Below are 20,110 nucleotides of genomic sequence, written 5' to 3'. Positions count from 1 at the left end.
AGTCTTGCTTGCATATTTACCCTCAACAATACAATGCCCAAATGAAATATGCAAGAGGCTGTGGTTCATAAGCATCTTGGTGTGCAGGCAAAAGGAGCAAGATGGGAAGAGGGTGAGTGTGTGCATCCTCACCTATCCTCGTATTTGATAACTATGTCCATTAGTCTCTTCATCTGCCGAATGAGTCTCTTGTTCTTTGGTGCTGGTTTCTCACGCGCTGGGCGACCTCTCTTCTTAGGCTTCGGGTCGTCATCATTGTCCAGGTCATCCTGCCGCTTGCGTTTGCCCTTGGAGCCACGCTTTGTCTTGGTCACTGCCACCTCCTCCTCGTCATCTTCCATTGCCTGCCGGAAAGATGGAAACATTAGACAAACTGGATGATATGTCAGGACTGCTGTGTGTAGGTTGTGTTGTGGGTACTGGTTTGTGATGTTACAAGGACAGGGTGTTTCTGCAACTGCTGATTTTTTGTGTTTTAGACTCGATTAACAGTGACAACCCTGTTCCTTACCTACTGAATCTTTGGACAATTGTCTCTATAATTACGGATATGGTTCCATTTCCCCGATAAGGTTTGTATTGGTAAAACTGCCTTATAAAAATAATGCATAAACTTGTGCAGAAAAGAAAACACTTGCTATTAACTACATAAGCCATACACACAATACTACTGAGCATTCCCTCCCTACAGGACCATGACTTCCTACAACACAATGCTCATCACCAAAGATTAAAGATGAGTGAAAGCAAACTTTACTGCCTAACAAAGACAATGATTAGCATTGGCATTAAGCTTCAGAGAATACAGCTGTCCATACACTTCCTCAAATATGACTGACACTTGATCCTTCTCATCCCAAAGCACCAAGACAAAATACAATACACACTGGAGCGGCTTTGTTGAGTGCTACCTCTCCCAGTGAAAAACTGTAATCTTTGGGCTACAAGCTCAGCAAGTAATACCAGGTACCTACACCAACACACAACTTTTCAACAAACTAGCAGACAGATCCAGACCAATGCTAATAAGAACAGACATCGGTGAAACAGTCGCCCAATTCATGCCATCCCTCTGTGCCTCCTCGTATATTCACCTGGTGATGACCTGTCCAACTGACTCTAGTGCCTCCTTACAATTCTAGTCTGGACCTGTGTCTTCATGCTTTACCTTGCATCTGTAAATATACTTAACTACACATGTATATGGTTAGTCAGTCTACACAACACGTACAACCTCTTACCTCCTTCCCATCATCCTCAACTGCCTGCATGGAATAAAAAAAACAGCACAAGGGTCAGCACTACCAAACAACTCTTAAGGGGAGAAAACGGACACCAACATCTGACTGCCAATAAAGAAAACAGCACTCGCGCAGAGATCAAATGCACAACACGGTGCTTGATGAACCCTTGATGTACATGCATGAGAAGTTTGGATGAAGTGTGTGATACACTCATGTTCTCAAGGATCCTAGACTCACTAGCTAACCTTAAAAAGTTCATATTCTAATCCATGAACAAGGCCGTGACCTGTCTTGTGCCTCATCCTCATGCTTAGGAATATAACTGCTAACTCCTCACTAAAAGCCTGAGTACATGAATACCTCTCAGCCTGGCAAATTAGGATGCGAGTGTGTGTGTGTGTGTGTGTGTGTGTGTGTGTATGTGGTAAATTCAAAGGTGAAACAAATTAACAAGGTAGACAAAAATACAAAACTGGTGGACATGAATAAGCCAAATGCAAAATGTATTTGACAAATCCAAGGAAAGTGAACGAGTTAGAATTAAAAATAAGGGAACCATAAATGACAGACAAGTGGTTATGTGTAAGATGAAAGCAAAAGGAGAATTAACACATGAATAACAGACTGATGAACGAACAAAGCAACACACAAATAAGCATTCCCAAGACCTCACCCCAATAGCTCTCAGCCACTCCTTCTCAGTGAGGCTGTCAGTGTAGTCCACCTCCTTCTTTGACCTTGCCCGTCGATCACCCAGCTCTTCTGGTTCCTCCTCCTCTAGCTCCTCCTGCAGAGGTGGATGGAGAGGGAGAGTTTAAGAATGAATGTTCAGAGTATGTCTTTTAGTATAAGCCGGATGTGATTTAAGGCAAAGAATTGATTTGTAGAGCTTATAAATGATAGTGGATAAAAACTGTTAGAGAGAGAGAAAGAGAGAGAGAGATCCACATACCGACTCCTCTTCCTTCAACATCCACTCAGGCAGCTCATCCTCAGCCATAAGTCTTGCCCGGTCTGACTCCTTCCGCCGTATCTCATCAATCTTCTGGAACTGTTCAAACTCCTCCTCGCCACGCGCTATCATCTGGTTGATAGTCTCGTCATCCGGCGCTTCATCCTCCTCCTGGTGGGGTGACAAGGGTGGTGGTGATTGTGATGATAGTAAACATGGTGGTAATAGTGAAGGAAGTTACAAATGATTGTTTTAATGATGATGATGGTTATGATTACAGCAAAGGGGATAATACTGGCGTCTTTAAAAATTATCAATTATCATGAGAGAAATAATGATTGTGGTGCACATGATGGCTTGAGATTCATAACACCAACTGTCAAATTCTCTACTAACTCATTTCTATTCAATATTTTCCACTAACTTCACTCATGCACTCATATCCACTTACTCCACAGCCCAGATATTCACACAACCTTCCCTATCACCTTCCTTCCATCCCTGTCCACTCAAGGACATTCTATACCCTCCCCATCTTAACTTCCATCCACACCTGTCCACCTACACACCTCTTTCTACACCCTCCACCCCCATCCACCTACACACCTCCTCCTCCTCAGTGTCGTTGGAGAGAATGGCCTGCAGAAACTGGCGTCGGTCTGAGCCAGTGGACTTCTGGTCAAACATACCAGCCTGGATAACCTTCTCATCCATGTTCAGCTTGTAACGTGCAGCAGCAAGGATTCTCTCCTCCACTGTGTTAACTGTCATCAGTCGCAACACTCGCACCTGTTAGGGGAGGATATTTATTTATTACTATTATTATTTTTTTTTTTATTGCACAGGAGAAAATCAGAGGGTAAACAAATTCAGGAAAAAGAGCCTCCTAACTGTCATTCAAAAAAAAGTACTAAAAGAGCCAATTTATGTTTGGAGATGCTTTGAAAGTGTGTATGTTTGTTCAAGACTGAAAAAAGTAAGGTTAAGGGATACAGGAGAGAAAGAATAGTGATGAAAACAAAGGAGAGTGATAAAATAGGAAGAGGAAGGTGTGTGTGTGTAATAGGTAAGGGTGACAAAGACAAAAGTGAATTAAGACATGACAGAGTAAAATTTAAAAAGTGGACTGTGACCTAAGGAATGACTGGAGTAAGAGAAGAGGAAAGACAAGGTATCCACTTGCCTCATTCTTCTGTCCAATACGATGGGCACGATCCTGGGCCTGCAGATCCTGGTGGGGGTTCCAATCAGAGTCAAAGATGATGACAGTGTCGGCTGACTGCAGGTTGAGGCCCAGACCACCAGCACGAGTTGACAGCAGGAAGATGAAGTACTCGCGGGAAGTGTTGAAGAGACGCAGCAGCTCCCCACGGTCTTCAGACTTTGTCATACCTGCAAGTTTGTGTTTCAATGTGTGATTGATTCTGTTACTATTGTTCCTTGTCTTATTACTGCTATATTATCAAAATTGGTGCTTTTCATAATTCTATTGCTTGCTACAAGTATTTGTGTTATTAATACTAGTTATAAAGCTCTTCAGAGCTATAATACTGGCTGCTTTTTTTTCTAGTTTTTATTGTGTATATATTTAGGTGCACAAATCAGATTTCTCCATAGATGTGTAAGTGTCACGCACCATCCAGTCTGAGATACTTGAATCCTTTATACATGAGGTAGTCCTCCATGATGGTCATGAGCTGGGTCATCTGACAGAAGAGCAGCACACGGTGGTCTGTGGCGTACAGCTTGGGCAGGATGCGGTCCAGCAGCTCAAACTTGCCTGATGCACGGAACAGATCAGGCCTGGGGGAGAATCACACTTAGTAATACAAATGATGAGATATTTTCTTGTTAACATATAAACTCAACAGAGTATTGGAGGTGGTTGGAAGGAGAAAGGTGGGAAGACTGATGAATACCTGGAGACTGTGTAGAAAAAGAAAGGACAAGGACAAACATCAGAAAAGTTATTATCTGTGAAAAATGTGCAACTTGTAATCCATCCAACACCATAAGTGGAATGATGATCTTTAAATCATAAGTAAATTGTTAAAGAGCTCTAAAGACAATGTACTTTCATAACAGATATTCATGCACCTATATGACAATTTAGAGAATAACATAAGAGGATACAGAGACAGGAATAATTGCCTTGCCACACAAAGCCCAAACAATGGCACCCAGAGCCTCTCCTCCTGCCATACACTCACCCCTGCACAATGCCTCCTGCAAAGCCAGTGTGGTTGCAGTAGGCCTCTTCAATGTGCTGGAACATGAAGGGATGGTTACACAACTTTCGCAGCTGCATGATGGTGTTCATAAGTGCCTTTGTGTTGCTCTTCTGGCCCTTCTTGTCCTCAGCACACAGCATCACGCCGCGGGTCTGCATGGAGCGGTACAGCACGTGCTGCAGCCCAGACATCTCACACTTGATGATGTACTCAACCTGTCGGACACGAAACTTGTCACACCACTGTCTTAAATATCTAGCAAGGCCTTAAAAACACTATAGATAAAGTAAATACATAAACTATACAAAAAAAAAAACAGTACCGGACATGATGTACATTCTCAGACACTTGACAGCTATTCCACAAGATCCAAGAGCTACAACAGCAGCATATGAAACAGTACCTTGTCTGGCAGCTGTGCCTCCACCTCCCTCTTCAGTCTGCGCAGCAAGAAGGGACGCAAGACTTTGTGCAGGCGACGGATGATCAAGATGGTCTCCTCCTCGTTGAGCTCCACCTGGGACGATAGGACAGATGTGTTGTGTTAATGGTGGTAGTAAAGCAGGAACAGTAACAGAAAATAAGAACTATAAAATGTATAACAGACAAGTAATGTAGAAGTCTTCCTCTCTCTCTTTCCTTTCTGGTTTATAAATGTGGGAAGGGAGAACAACAGTGGAAGCAGCAAAGGAACTACCTAAGCATGTAATAAGAGGTTGTCACATGAATGTTGTCCTCTCTCACCTTTTCTCCAGTGGTGGCAAAGGGAGCGTTGAACCACTGCTCAAAGGTGGAGCATGACTTGAAGATGGAGGGCAGCAGGAAGTTGAGGAGAGCCCACAACTCTGGCAGCTTGTTCTGCAGCGGTGTGCCGGTGAGCAGCAGGCGGTGTGGAGCGTTGTAGAAGGTGTTCAGTGTCTGTTAGTGAAAATGTGAGGCAGGTAAGCAGATGTAATGAGGAGCTGGAATGATGGTGGTGGTAGTGGTGGCTGGTGAAGCAAAATACATTAGTTACTGTATCACAGTATAAAAATATGAGGAGTAACTAGCAGCAAAGATTAAGAAAAGAACTCCATCTATTCATCTATATATCATGCCAGCAATCCCCACATGGGGTGGCCCAGACCACACACACACACACACACACACACACACACACACACACACACACACACACACACACACACACACAGAGCATTCAGTCTTAGCCCCATTGCAAAATACAACTATGTAGAAAAAGAAACAGAGAAGACAGGTCAAGACTATTCAGTGCTGCCCTCCTCCTCCTAGTGATAACAAGTGTGTGAGGTCACCTGGGTCAGCTTGCAGTGGTGGTTCTTCATTCGGTGACCCTCGTCAATGATCATGTACTTCCACCTCAGCTTGGACAGCACCGCCTTGTCCTTGATGATGTATTCATAGGTGGTGAGCAGCACGTTCAGCTTGGTGGCACGCATCTGGTTCTGCACAATGCGACGCACTTGTGGCGACCCTTTGTAAGTGACAATCTGTTGTGCAGAAAAGTTGACAGGGTGAAACACAAGATCCAGTTTTATTTATACTATGAAATCTTCACTTATTTCCAGTAGCCCTATTCTTCCTCTAATTTACTAAATGCACTACCTTCCAAGTAATTCAATTCATTCTCTAACTTACTAAACATATTTAGGATTTACAGTTGGTGATGAATTATAAGAGAAGACCCTGTTCATTTACTGTCAAACCATGTTATTCTATTCATTCTAACTTATTAAAGAGACTAAAGATTTACAGCAATCTCTCTCTCTCAAAGGATGTTTTCTATCACTCTTCATATCACATTTGTTTGGAAAGTAGAGAAAACAAATCTGTGGAAGTACCATACATGACAACCATTGAGGGAAGTAAATCTTTCATAGGCAAAGACTTAATAGTTTTTTTTTACCTACTTTACTGTATGCATCCATTCAAGTTATCCTAATTCATCACCTCAAAATTTGTCCTTCTATCCCATCAGAACCACACACCCTATCTTTTCCCCAGCACTCCCTCAAATCATGTCACCTAACACAAATGCAAGGACATGGGAACACGGGACCTTACCTGTACAGTGGGGGCCCATTTCTCAAACTCAAGTGCCCAGTTGGAGATGGTAGAGAGGGGCACAATGATGAGGTATGGGCCGTTGTTCTTCTTGTGCTCGATGAGGTAGGTGAGCAGGGCAATGGTCTGGATGGTCTTGCCCAGCCCCATCTCGTCAGCCAGGATGCCATTCAGGTTGTTGTTGTACAGAGACACCAGCCACTCAAGACCCTGGAATGAATGTATGAGGTAGAACTGTGTGTGTGTGTGTGTGTGTAGCAGTGACAGTAGAAGTGATAATAGTGGCAGGAGCACCTGTAGTAGTAGTAGTAGTAGTAGTATAATAGTAATATCAGTAAAAGTAGTACTAGTAACTATAATAGAAGTAGCCATATAAGTAGAAGAAAAACAGCAACAGTGATAGTAATAGAAGTAATAGCTCCATTATTAGAACAACAGCAACAGTTGTAGCAATAGCAGTAGCTGTAGTAATAGTAGTAACAGCAGTATAAGTACAACAATAACAACAGCAACAGTACCAATAACTGTATAAATAGTAGAACAACAGCAAGTAGTAGTAATAATAGTAGAGGCTATACTAGAAGTAGTAGAAGCAGCAGCAGCAGTAATAGTAATCCTCAAACCAGTCTTCCTCCCTGCACCTCTCCCTTCCCTCACCTTGACCTGGTACTCCTTGAGCTGGCCGTTGACCATGATGCTTGCCTGCTGGGTCACAGTCTCCTTCACCGTGTGGGCGATGGAGTAGTAATTCTTCTCTCCAGAAATATTCTTGTACTCGTCATCCTCCACCTTGGCCTTTTTCAATACCTCCTTCGGGTTGCCCACCACCTCCTTCTCGTTCTTCACTGCAGGTGGGAGAAGGGATGTGTATTTTTTTGAGTTGTTGTATATATAGTTTTGTGTTGTCTTATTGTTGTATTTATAGTTGTATAATTTTCCCTTCAGTTTATGTATACTTCTCAATGCTATCACCTCTTTCTTTTGTCTTTTTAGTGTGTGTGTCTGTGTCTCCCACTTACATTCATCCTTACATTCATTCTCGCCGTCTTCCTTCTTCTCCTCCTCCTCCTTGTGGTCATCATCATCGGAAGACTCTGAAGAATCCTCCTCAGGCAGCACCTCCCAGCCCGGGTTGGCGGCAAGGAAGGCCTCCAGGGTCTCTGCTGTGGGTGCCTGCAGGCCACTCATGATGTTCCCAGTGGCTGACTCCATGACAGGGATGCGGATTATCTTCTCCCCATCCTCCCCGGCCTCTGACACAGCCTCACGTGCTCGCTTTCTCTCCTCACGCTGTGTTGGGTGGAATGGGTGAGTGAGTTTGAATATCAAGAGTACAGGCAAAACACAATCTACAAATCTGATTTTCAAATTTCTCCAATCAGAGGTGCAATTTTTCCTTTGGTCTAATTAGCATACAATTACCATTTACTATTAAAAATAAAAAAAATATTTCCTACACTTGCTTATACATATTTCTTGCAGCAATAATCTGACATAAGGAATGGATAAATTATAAGATAAATCTTTGATGCACACACAAAAAAGATACACAGACACACACACTCTCACACCCATCACAGCCAGCCAATCACTCACCACTTTCTTGCGCTCCTCCTTGTACTTGAGTCGTTGGTCCTCTTTGTGTGCCTTCACCATCTCTGTCAGGTTGGCAATGAACTCGTCAGTCTGGGTGAGGAGGTAGGCCAGTCGTTTGTCCTTCTTCTCGTCGATCAGCTTGCGGTACCCCTCCTCATCCTCCAGCATGAGACGACGTAACCGCTCCTTCTCGATGCGTTCCTGTTCCTTCTGCTTCTCTCGCTCGGCATTCATGTGGTGCATCAGCAGGGCCTTGTTCAGCTTGTTGATCTTGAGTGTGTTTTGCCGGTGGAACTCCCTGTGTGGTGGAGGAGTAGGTGGTTATGGTGAAATGTGGTGGCTTCAAAATGTGTGTAGGAGTAACTGAGTGGATGAAGTCTGAGTTGGAGGTTGAAACTGTGTTTGTGTGGTGAGATATGTGGCTTGAGAATGATTGTTTGAGTGAGTGATGTCCAAGTTGAAGGGTGAAATTGTGTTTGTGTGGAAAATGTGGTTGTTTGAGGATGTGTGGTTGAGTGAATGTATGAAAGAGGTGCTTGTGGTGAGGTGTGGCTTCAGGAAGTGTATGAGAGTGTGAATGAGTGATCAGAAAATGGTAGGGAAGAGGAATGGAAAGGAAAGTGTGTATGCTAATGATGGTGAAAAAAATGAAAACAGAGATGAAATGACAGAATATCTAAAAGAATATAAGAGTGGCTAAAAAATTGCATGTATAAAGGGATATGGAGAATAACACAAAATTCACATCTACATCCTCTCCCAGATCCTCATCATGACTCACTTGAGTTCCCGGCCATGCTGCAGGACTGCATTGAGGTACTCCTGGTGCTTCTGTCGCTTCTTGCGCTCCGCCTCCAGTTTCTGTTGCTTCTCCAGCTTCTCGGTGATACGCGCTTCTCGCAGTCCCTGACGCTTGGTGCGTTTGTACGCCTTGATGTTGATGGCCGTCTCCAGTGTGGTGTCCTTGCGATTGCAGCCCACCACCTGCCAAACAATGGATATTAGACCAAGTGGTGATGTGAAAAATTAAAAACTTAAAAAAATCTTGAAATATAAAGGCACAATAGAAATAGCAGCTTAAGAAATTACAACAAACTTGAGAATAACAAAATCATAAAGCTGCAATCACAGTAAGGCAAATACAAAATATAAACTTTGTAATATAAATAATGACAAATTGCAAATACAAAAATGGCCATAGAGTCCACATCTCTCTCTTTCCTCTCACTTAGTGGTTGCTCATAACTCACCTCTGCCCTCAGCTGCCGCTGGAAGTTGAGGAGACGCAATGCCCTCAGCTCAATCTGTGCCTTAACTTTGAGGTCGTCAGCCATGGTGGCAGGCAGTGCTGACAACTCGTCGATACGATGCGCAATGCGTGCAGCCAACCTGATGGAGGGAAAGATTGGCTGATTAAGTGCCATGTCTTAAGGTATTAATGAGAGGGAAAAGGGGGTGAAATGTGTGACAAACAGATACAAGGAGGATTCTTTTTCTGTAAAAAATTGAGTGAGGAATGTGACTGATGACAAAGCAGTTAAATCTCAAAATCAGCCCTGGAAAGCAGGACTATCAAGTTGGCAAAGACAAGCCTTCAGTGATGCCTTCCATCCAACATAATAAAGCAACCCAAAGCCACTGTCATGTACCTGTTTTCTCTCTCCTGCAGCAGAATGAGAGGATCCACTCCTGAAGGCTTGGTGACTGGGGTGACACGGCTGGTCTTCCCTCCAGCAGGCACTGGAGTGGTGGCTGTTGGGGCTTGTGGGACCTGTAGATACAAGGGCATCAGTACAACCCCAAAAACTGCTGACATACATACAATGAAGGCATTTCTGCAAACATACAGCCAATCCTGGAGTGTGGCATGGGCAGCCTTACCTGGGGGCGGGGTGTGGTGCCGTGCAGGGGTCCTGTGGTGCCTGGCTGGGAGCTCATGACACTGACGGGCGGAGGTGGGGTTTGGGATGGTCCAGTGCCATTGTAGGGTGGCCTCACCACAGGTACAGGACCTACAACATACAAATCAGCAACTTGTGATTCATGTACATGTTACACAACATGACATACTGTGTTCAGACATCACAAGACTGCCAGGCAGCTGCTGGCCACCTGTCAACTCACCTGGGTGTCTGGGGTATTGCATGGTTGTGGGGCCTGGGGGTCCTGGGGGCCCTGGAGGTCCAGGAGGACCAGCTGGGGGCCCTGGTTGAGGACCTGATGGGGGTCCAGTGGCAGGCCCTGCTGGTGGTCCACTGGGGGGGCCAGTGGGAGGACCTGGAGGAGGCCCACTCGGAGGTCCTGAAGGAGGCCCAGCAGGTCCAGTCATAGTGGGTCCCATGGGTCTGTTGGGGTCCTGTTCAGGCCGCCTGCCCTGGGCCAGCTGGGTCACCTGGGGCGGCACTGGCTGGTTGCGAGCAATGCAGCGATATGCCATGATCTGTGCACGTAGCTGGTGCATCTGATTGGCATTCAGAAGACCTGTCCTCTGTCCCTCTGGTCCTCCAGGAGCACCAGGGGGTCCATAGGCTGGCCCACCAGGGGGTACTGAAGGGCCAGGAGTACCCCCAGCTGTGGTGGTGCCTGTGGGGGGCGGTGGCCCCATGTTGATGGTGCCATACTTGGCCCTCATGTTGACCAAGTCAGTGTAACGAGGGTCATTCTGCATGCCCTTGTCCTCCATGGTGTTGATGGCCTTCTGCAGGGCGTGGAGGTTCTCCTGCTGGAAGGAGCCGCCGCTGGGGCTAGGACCATTGGGGCCACCAGCACCACTGCTGGGGGGTGCCAAGGTGCTCCCTGAGGGTGCTCCTGGTGGGCCCTGTGGTGGGTGGTGGCTGCCAGGCCCCATGGAGGGGGGACCCTGCTGCCCTTGGGATGGCTGGGACTGGTAGTTATTGAGGTAGGGTCCAGGAGGCTGCTGCCATCCCTGTCCTCCCTGTGGTCCCTGGGGGTAGGCATGGTGGGGGCCAGGACCACTCTGAGGTGACATGCCAGGTCCAGGAGGAGGCCCTTGCTGGGCAGGGCCAGGGGACATGACTGGAGGTCCCATGGGGGAGGGTGCCTGGGGAGGCCCCATGGGAGAAGGGGCCTGAGGAGGACCTACAGCTGGGGAGGTGGCCTGGGGTGGGGGCATGGGAGATAGGGACTGCTGGGGCGGCCCCATGGGGGATGCAGCACTTCCAGGACTGGGGCTTGGAGCCGACATTGTGCTGCAACAGGAGACGTGAAACACACACTAGAGCCACTCATGAGACACGAAGGGTCAGGCTGATGCAAGACAAGGGGACGTATGAAGTACTAACTGTTCTTCACACATTTATTGATGAAATGTATGTTGATGTTATTAAGTTGATAATTTTAAATAATTTTTTACTTAATGAGGGTAAAACATTCTGCCACATACATACAGCTGCAGTGAGGCACAGTGCACAACAACAGAGATGGACCAGGGCTAAAAGAGAGCCACTCCTCAGTCCAGAGCAATAGCTGCGTAGCCATCAAACTCACACTCTCATCTAGGGTCCAACACCTCACCACACAGCCACACACACTGCCTGATATGATGCACTACAGAAAGTCATACGAGGTAGGAGTTTGATTTATTTAGAGGCCCATCTGGTTCATATCACAAGCGCACATATTGCTAGAACAACACGTCCCATTAGTAAGGGATAAGTTAAACTTCTGGTGAGGTAGATTTGTGATAGAAAAGTGCAGTTACGTAAACAAATAAAGAAATTAGATGAACAATATTGAAGTAACATTAACATTTTCATCCAGCAGCTAGGTTTGACTGGGTTAAGTTTAGATGACTGATTTCTTCATTGCATAGATCATGATTTTACAAGGCACTGTAATTTTACGGAGAAATTAATAGCATCCTGTTGTCCAAGGTTATTTTCATAATGCCCAAGCAATTTGTACTACTAATGTTAAAACCAAAAACATAGGAAGGTATGTATTCACCAATAGAAGTTTAAAGTTAATAAAAGTTAATGGAAAATCCTTTAATCATCTGGATCTACCAACACACACACACACACACACACACACACACACACACACACACACACACACACACCTAATTCATACTCATCTCCCAGCACACGCACATAGCATCAGGAAAAAATACACAGAGCATAACACACAGCATCTCAACATAGACAATACAGCACACAGCATCTCAACACACAAACACACACACACACACACACAGCACAGCACAGCATCCCAAGGTGCACACACACACACACACACACACACACACACACACACACACACACACACACACACACAGCATCTCCGTTCACACATTACATACAAGCATGTAAACCTGAAAACACACACGCACATACCACAGCACCTCCGTTCACACACACACACAGCCGCCGCCAAACAACACAAAAACGCTTCAGGGCGGCGGTGTCTTCCCGGTCTTCCTCATATCTCAGCCTCCCATGCCTCCCTTACGCCCACCACCGCCCCGCACGCCCGCGCCGCCCCGCCCTGCACACTCACCTGGTCGCGGGGTCGCCAGCGAGCCGCACAGAGCCGCTAAATCCCGGTAAAATAAGAGCAGCGTCACCAAAGACAGAAGGTACACATGACGGGCGCGTGCTGCGTAGCCACGTCTACTAAACAGGAACACCCAGTCCATTATTTTATTTTATTTCAGCAGCAGAAATACGCTATCTATCTTACTATCCACTTTAATTTTGTTGCTGATAAATGTTAGGGATTTTTATATCCATTGTGGTTTTAATTTCATACGTTTTTTCATATGTTAAGTCCTCTCGGGCTGTTACATTGTTTCCACTTCTTCCGATGTCTCCAGGTTTCTAGTTCTTAAATTCATATTTCATGGGTTGAATTATAAAGATATTTTAATAGTGACGGGTAGTAATGCTTATTAGATGTGATGTAAGCGTAAATCTTTAAGTTTTCTAAGTAGAAAGTGTTCACATCGGCAACGCAGGATTGCTACCCCAGCGTCCTCTCCACAAAGCCTTTTTTTAATAGACTTCTATATCCGGCGATCTAATGTTATAATTTTTTAAAGATAGCTAAGTGTATTTTAAAACTATACTGTTTGACGCCATGGAATTCGTATTTAAAGTAGAGTATATTATTGACGCCATGGCGGACCGAGCCGTATAGCGCAGTGATCCGAATAGCGGTTGTTTTGGCGGCTTGAGAGAGAGAGAGAGAGAGAGAGAGAGAGAGAGAGAGAGAGAGAGAGACTAAATAAATAAGATATAAATATGAATAAATAAGAGAAAACGTCAAAGAAAGAGGGAATTGTTGAGTCTGACACCTTAGAGAGAGAGAGAGAGAGAGAGAGAGAGAGAGAGAGAGAGAGAGAGAGAGAGAGAGAGAGAGAGAGAGAGAATTTACGGGCGTCACACATTAAATGGAAGCATTCCCCGGTATGGTCGGAAATCTGATGAGTGGATCCCATTAGAGGTCTGTAATCATGCAATTTATCAAGCTGCCAGTGAGTATGTGTTTGTGTGTGTGTGTGTGTGTCTGTCATGGTGGTGTAATGTTGCGTTTTGCTGCGTTGCGTGTGTGAGTGAACAAGTGAGGGACTGAACTAGGAAATGAGGAAGAGTGTGTGTGTGTATGTGTGTGTGTACTCAATGCACCAATAATTTATGCATCCGACAAAACACATATGGGGCAATTTTTCCATACACGAGCTATGCAACACGTATTACACAGAACCCACACAAAGTTATGATAATCAGATGGATAAGCAGGCTACGGAATAAAAAAAAATTTGCGCGTGGCATTACATTTCCCCCCACGCTGGAAATAAGAACCATAAGTAGACCAACTAACTACTTAAGGTGCTCTAGGAAACAATCATTAGCTACTACTACTTCTATTATATCCTTAGTAAGTTAATTATCAGCAGCTCTTAGAAATTTAGGTAATTATTATTTTTTTTTCTCTCGTTTCATGTGTTTTTCTAAAGGCGTGTGGAGTCTAAAGTGTCTGTTGTGAGTGTGGGTGAGGTAATAAGATGAACGAGGTGAAAAGGAGTTAGTGTTGATTATCTTGCTTTTATCTTTTCTTACTCTTATTATTTTTTTGCTCTCACTGTAAGTATCTTCTTTCTATTTTTTCTATTGTTTCATTCATTTATCTCGTTCGTTGGAGGTTTTGTTTTATTTATTTATTAATTTATTTATTTATTCAACTATTTAATTATTTACTTGCGTATTTATTCACGGGATCCGCTCAACTTGCCAAAGAGTTATTCATGGAAAAATATACATTACTATCTACATTTCTTTCAAACTTATTCTTCCTCATGTTTTGCTTCATTCGTTTCAATACCAATTCTTTATTATTATTATTATTATTATTATTATTATTACTATTATTACTATTATTATTGTAAATCATCAATGAAATATACACTTCTCTGACTTCACCTCAACATTAATTTCTTTCCACATTTTTCCTTTCACATACCTACATTTCTCCACATTCGCTGTCTTCCACTGTTCATGACCTCTCAGACATAACCTTAAGCTCCAATTACCGTACATTTTCACTGGAGGGCGGAACACACCGTACCCTTGTCCTTCAACTATCGTACACTCCATCCGACACCCAGACCGAGACCCAGACCAAGAACGTTCTTCAGACTCCTTGCACAGACTAAGCCGAGCCTCTTATTCCCTTGCTTCTACACAAGGCGCATTCGGGCTTTCAAACTGACTGACAGACTGACTGACTGAAAGAGACAAGTTAATGTATTTTTATCCTAAAAGGGGGGGGGGGCATGTGGGACCTGACCTACCTCACTTTTACAGGTGTGGGTGAACTCTGGAGTGAGTGAGTGAACGTTGATTCATTGATTTTAAATTAGGCGAGGTCATATGGCGTGTGAATGAACGGGTGAATGAATGAGTGAATGAGTGAGTGTGAGTGAATGAGTGAGTGAATGAACGAGTGAGTGAATGAGTGAGTGAATGAACGAGTGAATGAGTGAGTGAATGGGTGAATGAGTGAGTGAGAGTAGGTGAGTGAGTTAACATGATAGTGAGTGAATGAATTAGTGAGTTTTAGAGGAAAGAATTCTTTAATCAGACAGGCCTGTATACATTTTATTCTAACGAGACTGATTTTAAATAAAGCTTTAGAAGGTAGAATTCTACAATCAAACAAACTTGTACATTTTCTATCCTAACAAGATGTCTTTTCAAATATAGTTTTAGAGGACATAATTCTTTAATCAAACTCGTATACTTTTTATCCTAACAAGACAGCCTTTCATTATAGTTTTATGGGATAGAATTCTTTAATGGGATCGTTTTTTCGATAAACTGTGATGAAACTATTAGATTTAACTGATGCGAGAGAGAGAGAGAGAGAGAGAGAGAGAGAGAGAGAGAGAGAGAGAGAGAGAGAGAGAGAGAGAGAGAGAGCTCACAGTTGGTGGTAATAAGTAATCTAATTTATTGCATTAACTTTACAGAAGGTGTTTGATCTCATTAATGCTTTCCTTTTAATGCGAAGAACCTTTTATATATATACATTTTTCTTCTTTTTTTTTTTTCATGGCTGTTAGTTAGGAATGTTACGTAGCACTGTGATGAGTACCTGCGTGAAGTGAACTGTCCGTGTTTTTGTCACTCCTGTACGTGATGTGAATAATTCCTTGTTTTAATGTGTGTTCGATTCATGTTCATCTACTCTCTCTCTCTCTCTCTCTCTCTCTCTCTCTCTCTCTCTCTCCTCTCTCAATCGTACATGCGCTTCAAACCGGAAATGATTCGTACGTTAGAGTAAAAATTGACGTACGTGACAAAAATAATCTAATTGACACGTTAATTTTAATCGGACGTGTGATTTCTTTCTCTTTTCACTCTCTCTCTCTCTCTCTCTCTCTCTCTCTCTCTCTCTCTCTCTCTCTCTCTCTCTCTCTCTCTCTCTCTCTCTCTATTCTTCTTTTTCCTGTCATTCAAGCTTTTAAAACTTCTGATTTGCTTACCATTATTTATTCCCGCGTAATAAAGATTCAAATCTCGTTTAACTATGTACATATCAACTATTGACGAAATTCTCTCTCTCTCTCTCTCTCTCTCTCTCTCTCTCTCTCTCTCTCTCTCTCTCTCTCTCTGCAAATTGCTTCCCGCTGGTACAATATAATGAAACTTAACGAGTCTTACCATCGTTACAGTTTAGACTTTTGAGAGAGAGAGAGAGAGAGAGAGAGAGAGAGAGAGAGAGAGAGAGAGAGAGAGAGAGAGAGAGAGAGAGAGAGCACATACTGTAATGTCTGCTCTTGTCCACTGTTTTACGTTTTCTATTGAACCCCTTCCCCACCATTTTCTCTTGTCTTGGAATGTAATGAAAATGTTTACCCTTGCGAGAGAGAGAGAGAGAGAGAGAGAGAGAGAGAGAGAGAGAGAGAGAGAGAGAGAGAGAGAGAAAAACACCACATCAATTAATTATATTCACACAACACTCGAATCTGATTACATATGACAGTATCTTGAATTATCTTAAAGTACCTTGGATTACCTTGAAATTACAAACATGGGAGAGAAATCGGGATATGGTACAGAAAGCGGCGTCACTCACTCTTAATCTCCCCTCTCCCCTAACCCCCTCTTGCATTCCAGCGCCCTTTGACATAGCACCCCATTCTGAAATACTTCCGCGCCGCATCTCCACAATATATTTTAGTTGAAATAACACTGTTTTTAAGCCTCTTTATACGGTTCTGGTGACAGATTAACATGATTTCCACATTATTAACGTAGGAAACGCTCTTGAGAACCAGGCTAATCATCTCTGTGGCCTTTGAAATTAATCAAATGGTGAGAGAGCAAAGCGTTTTCTGGGGTAAGGCTCATAGCTGTGGATGTGAAGGGTTGGATGGTGTTGGAGGTGTCAAGGTGGGATGTGAAAGTGGGTGTTGTGGTAGTAGGGAAGGTGTCAAGAGGGGGTGCTATGGTGGGGTGTCACTGGTGTGTTTAAAGGGGGAGGTGCTTCAGGCAGAGACACCCCGCATGCCTCCCCGCCGCGTGTGTCAGGGAAGGTAAGGACACATTAATTAAACGAGACTCTCAGGACTCACTGCTTGGCGCCCCTGTCTCCCGGATTTATGGGGTTGCTGCGTGGTTAGTGCTGCGTGGGTAGTGCTGCGTGGTTAGTGCTGCGTGGGTAGTGCTGGTGTGTTTTAAGGGAGGGAGAGTTGTGGGACGTGTACCTCACTAGTGTATGCTGTAGGAGTGTGTAGGCTGTGTCACGTCACGTTGGTAAATTATGAAGCTCTTTACTTGTGTGTGTGTGTGTGTGTGTGTGTGTGTGTGTGTGTGTGTGTGTGTGTGTGTGTGTGTGTGTGTGTGTGTGTGTGTGTGTGTGTGTTTTTTCACTTTCCCACTTCATTCATACTGGTAAACTCTGGAGATCTCTATATGTTTTTTTTTATTTATTTTTTTATTTCATCTTCCTACTTCTGTTACACTGGTAAACTCTGTCTATTCGTACATGTTTTTCTTTCAACCTCTCTACTTCGTTCACAACTCCGGAACTCTCTATACATACTCTTACTCTATATGTACTTTGTATATACTTGTTTTTTTTTTTTTTTCCTATGTACGACTTGAACTGCTACAGAAGAGGAATATGAAGACACGTATGAGACTCGATTAGCTAACCTTTATATTAAATATCATCCATTATCCATCACCATTATCTTTTTTTTATATTTCTTTAACTTTTTGTGAGTGGCAAGTTAGTTAGGATTTTATTTTTCCTCTCCCATTAATTAATACCATTGACTAATATCGTAAAAAAAACTCATAACGTTATTTTAATTAAGAATTCCATTACACATTACATCATTACATATCCCTCCTTATCTACCCACCCACCCACACACACACACACACACACACACACACACACACACACACACACACACACACACACACACACACACATTCTCTCACTCCTTTCCTCCACGCCCTTAGAGAACCTTTAGAGGGCTCGCCACTTGAGGAAAACCAGACATACGAGTATACTCATAACTTTCCTTTCCATAGTAATTACGTGTCTTTCGCGGCCATCCCACCTGTCCCACCTGCCTGGAGCCGTCCTTGTAATCTGCCTGCATGACCACCACCACCACCACCACTACCACTACCACCACTACCACGACAAAATGACAAATTCTGGAAGTCTGGCTGGAACCTCTTAAAACGGATCAGTCACTATTTCCAGCCAGTCTTTCCAGCCTTTCCAGTCAGCATTTCCAGCCCCGTCCATAATTCATCATTTTCTTTCTCTCCCTCGTGGTTTCGGTCTTTACGTGCACAAATTACAATGTTTTTTTTTTTTTCGTACACATTTTTCGTTTAGTATTGTGTATTTATAACTTATTTTTCGTCTTTCTGTATTTCTCTGCGTGAAGGATGTGTTTGATTCCGAGTGAGAGGAGGGGAGAGAAGGGAGGACGAGGGGGAAGGAAGTGGAGGGGTGGAAGGGGAGAAGGAGGGTGAAGTGGTGAGAAGGGAGGGGGAATAATGGAAGGGAGGGAAGAGGAAATAGAGAGGAAAACAAAGAGGGTGAAATGGAAGGAAGGGAAGGGGAAGTGGAGGGGAGGAGAGGGGAAGTGGTGGGGAGGTGTGTGGGGGAGATGAGAAGAGAAAGGGAGGATGAATGCCCCTATAAATTGTACTTGTGGTGATGATAGAATGTGTGTGGTGTGTGGAGGGCGTGTGGTGGAGTGTGGTGGTAGTGATGGTGGTGTGTGGTAGTGGTAGTGGTGTGTGGTTGGCGTGTGGTGTGTGTTGGTGTGTGTTGGTGTGGTTGGTGTGGTTGGTGTGTGGTTGGTGTGTGTTGGTGTGTGGTTGGCGTGTGGTGGTGTGTGGTGGGGAAGAGCTTGGCAGGTGGCAGTAATGGTGTGCGGGGCTGCAGTGTCCTGGGGGAGCAGTGTGCGGCGCCCCCGACAACGTTTTCACTCTGCTAAATGTTGCAAATGCTACCCAGCGGTGTGTGTGTGTGTGTGTGTGTGTGTGTGTATGTGCGTGTGCGTGTGTGTGTGTATGTGTGTGTGTGTGTACGCGCGTGTGTGTGTGTGTATCATTCCGCTCATTACCGCTGCTTTGTTTTTTTCTCTCCTTCATTTTCGCTTTTTCTTTTCTTTTTTTCTCTTCTTCTTCCTCTTCCTTATCATCTCTCTCTCCTCTTACTCCATTACACCATCTCCTTTTCTATGTATTTTCTATTTTTATTTTCTTCTTCTTTCTTCTTTTCCATTTCCTTCTTCTCCTTCTCCTCCACTTCCTCCTCCACTTCCTCTTCGTCCTCTTCCTCATTCATTATCATAATATTTACTTTTTCTTCTTTTAGGGTTCCTTCTCGTCCATCATGCCATCTCTTATTTTTATTTTGTAGTAGTAGTAGTAGTAGTAGTAGTAGTAGAAGTAGTAGTAGTAGTAGTAGTAGTAGTAGTAGTTGCTGTTGTTGTTATTGTTGTTGTTCTTGTTCTTCCTTATCTTCTAATTCTTCTTGTTCCATATCCCCTTCTCCTTCCCTACCATCTCCTCCTCTTCCTTTATCCCCTCTTCCTTCTTTCTTACCACTTCCCTCTCTTCCTTACCCCCACACCCACCACCACCACCACCACCACCTCCTCCTCTATACTATCCTGTCCCTCCCACTGATAGCGTAGAATAGTTACCCAAACAACCTATGATAGTAAGGACCTCAGGGGTGGTTGTTGTTGTTTGGACTTCCTTTGTATTCTTTTGTGTTCCTCCTCCTCCTCCAGGCGGGCACAAAATGCACAACAAAACCACGTCTCCCGAAAGCTGTTATCAGGCAATTTGCGTAATGTCTCCATAAATTGGCTAGTGCTATTCCTGATTACCTGGCCGCGCACAGGTGAGGGGGAGGGGGAGGGTAGGGGGAGGGATTACAGGTGCACCTCCATTCTCCGTAGTAAAGGTGTGTGTGTGTGTGTGTGTGTGTGTGTGTGC

At 44.2% G+C, this 20,110-nt stretch overlaps 1 protein-coding gene across 7 annotated transcripts in view; it reads right to left on the bottom strand.

Moving 5' to 3' along the window:
* The window catches only part of LOC135110335 (ATP-dependent helicase brm-like), a 38,019-nt gene that overhangs the window by 3,801 nt on the left and 14,108 nt on the right, over nt 1-20,110 (bottom strand). For 2 of the 7 annotated variants that reach the window (XM_064022569.1, XM_064022568.1), the window contains exons 2-21: nt 10,230-11,314; nt 9,987-10,117; nt 9,755-9,876; nt 9,356-9,494; nt 8,887-9,089; nt 8,106-8,403; nt 7,529-7,799; nt 7,167-7,354; nt 6,510-6,719; nt 5,741-5,935; nt 5,172-5,345; nt 4,831-4,944; nt 4,407-4,642; nt 3,833-3,999; nt 3,380-3,588; nt 2,803-2,985; nt 2,197-2,367; nt 1,918-2,031; nt 1,242-1,265; nt 133-344 (exon numbers count right to left, since the gene is read on the bottom strand). In XM_064022569.1, coding sequence (XP_063878639.1) covers nt 133-344; nt 1,242-1,265; nt 1,918-2,031; nt 2,197-2,367; nt 2,803-2,985; nt 3,380-3,588; nt 3,833-3,999; nt 4,407-4,642; nt 4,831-4,944; nt 5,172-5,345; nt 5,741-5,935; nt 6,510-6,719; nt 7,167-7,354; nt 7,529-7,799; nt 8,106-8,403; nt 8,887-9,089; nt 9,356-9,494; nt 9,755-9,876; nt 9,987-10,117; nt 10,230-11,310 — 4,442 coding nt within the window. In that variant the 5' untranslated portion in view covers nt 11,311-11,314. Of the gene's footprint in view, nt 1-132; nt 345-1,241; nt 1,266-1,917; nt 2,032-2,196; nt 2,368-2,802; nt 2,986-3,379; nt 3,589-3,832; nt 4,000-4,406; nt 4,643-4,830; nt 4,945-5,171; nt 5,346-5,740; nt 5,936-6,509; nt 6,720-7,166; nt 7,355-7,528; nt 7,800-8,105; nt 8,404-8,886; nt 9,090-9,355; nt 9,495-9,754; nt 9,877-9,986; nt 10,118-10,229; nt 11,315-12,460; nt 12,594-12,623; nt 12,783-20,110 lie in introns of those variants that run through there. The other 5 variants (XM_064022567.1, XM_064022572.1, XM_064022571.1 and 2 more) reach the window with 5 other exon arrangements.

This window comes from Scylla paramamosain, chromosome 20 (assembly GCF_035594125.1).
Source record: "Scylla paramamosain isolate STU-SP2022 chromosome 20, ASM3559412v1, whole genome shotgun sequence".
NCBI lineage: Eukaryota > Metazoa > Arthropoda > Malacostraca > Decapoda > Portunidae > Scylla > Scylla paramamosain.
Note: the sequence above shows the minus strand (reverse complement) of the source record. Positions and strands in the feature narration are given on the sequence as shown.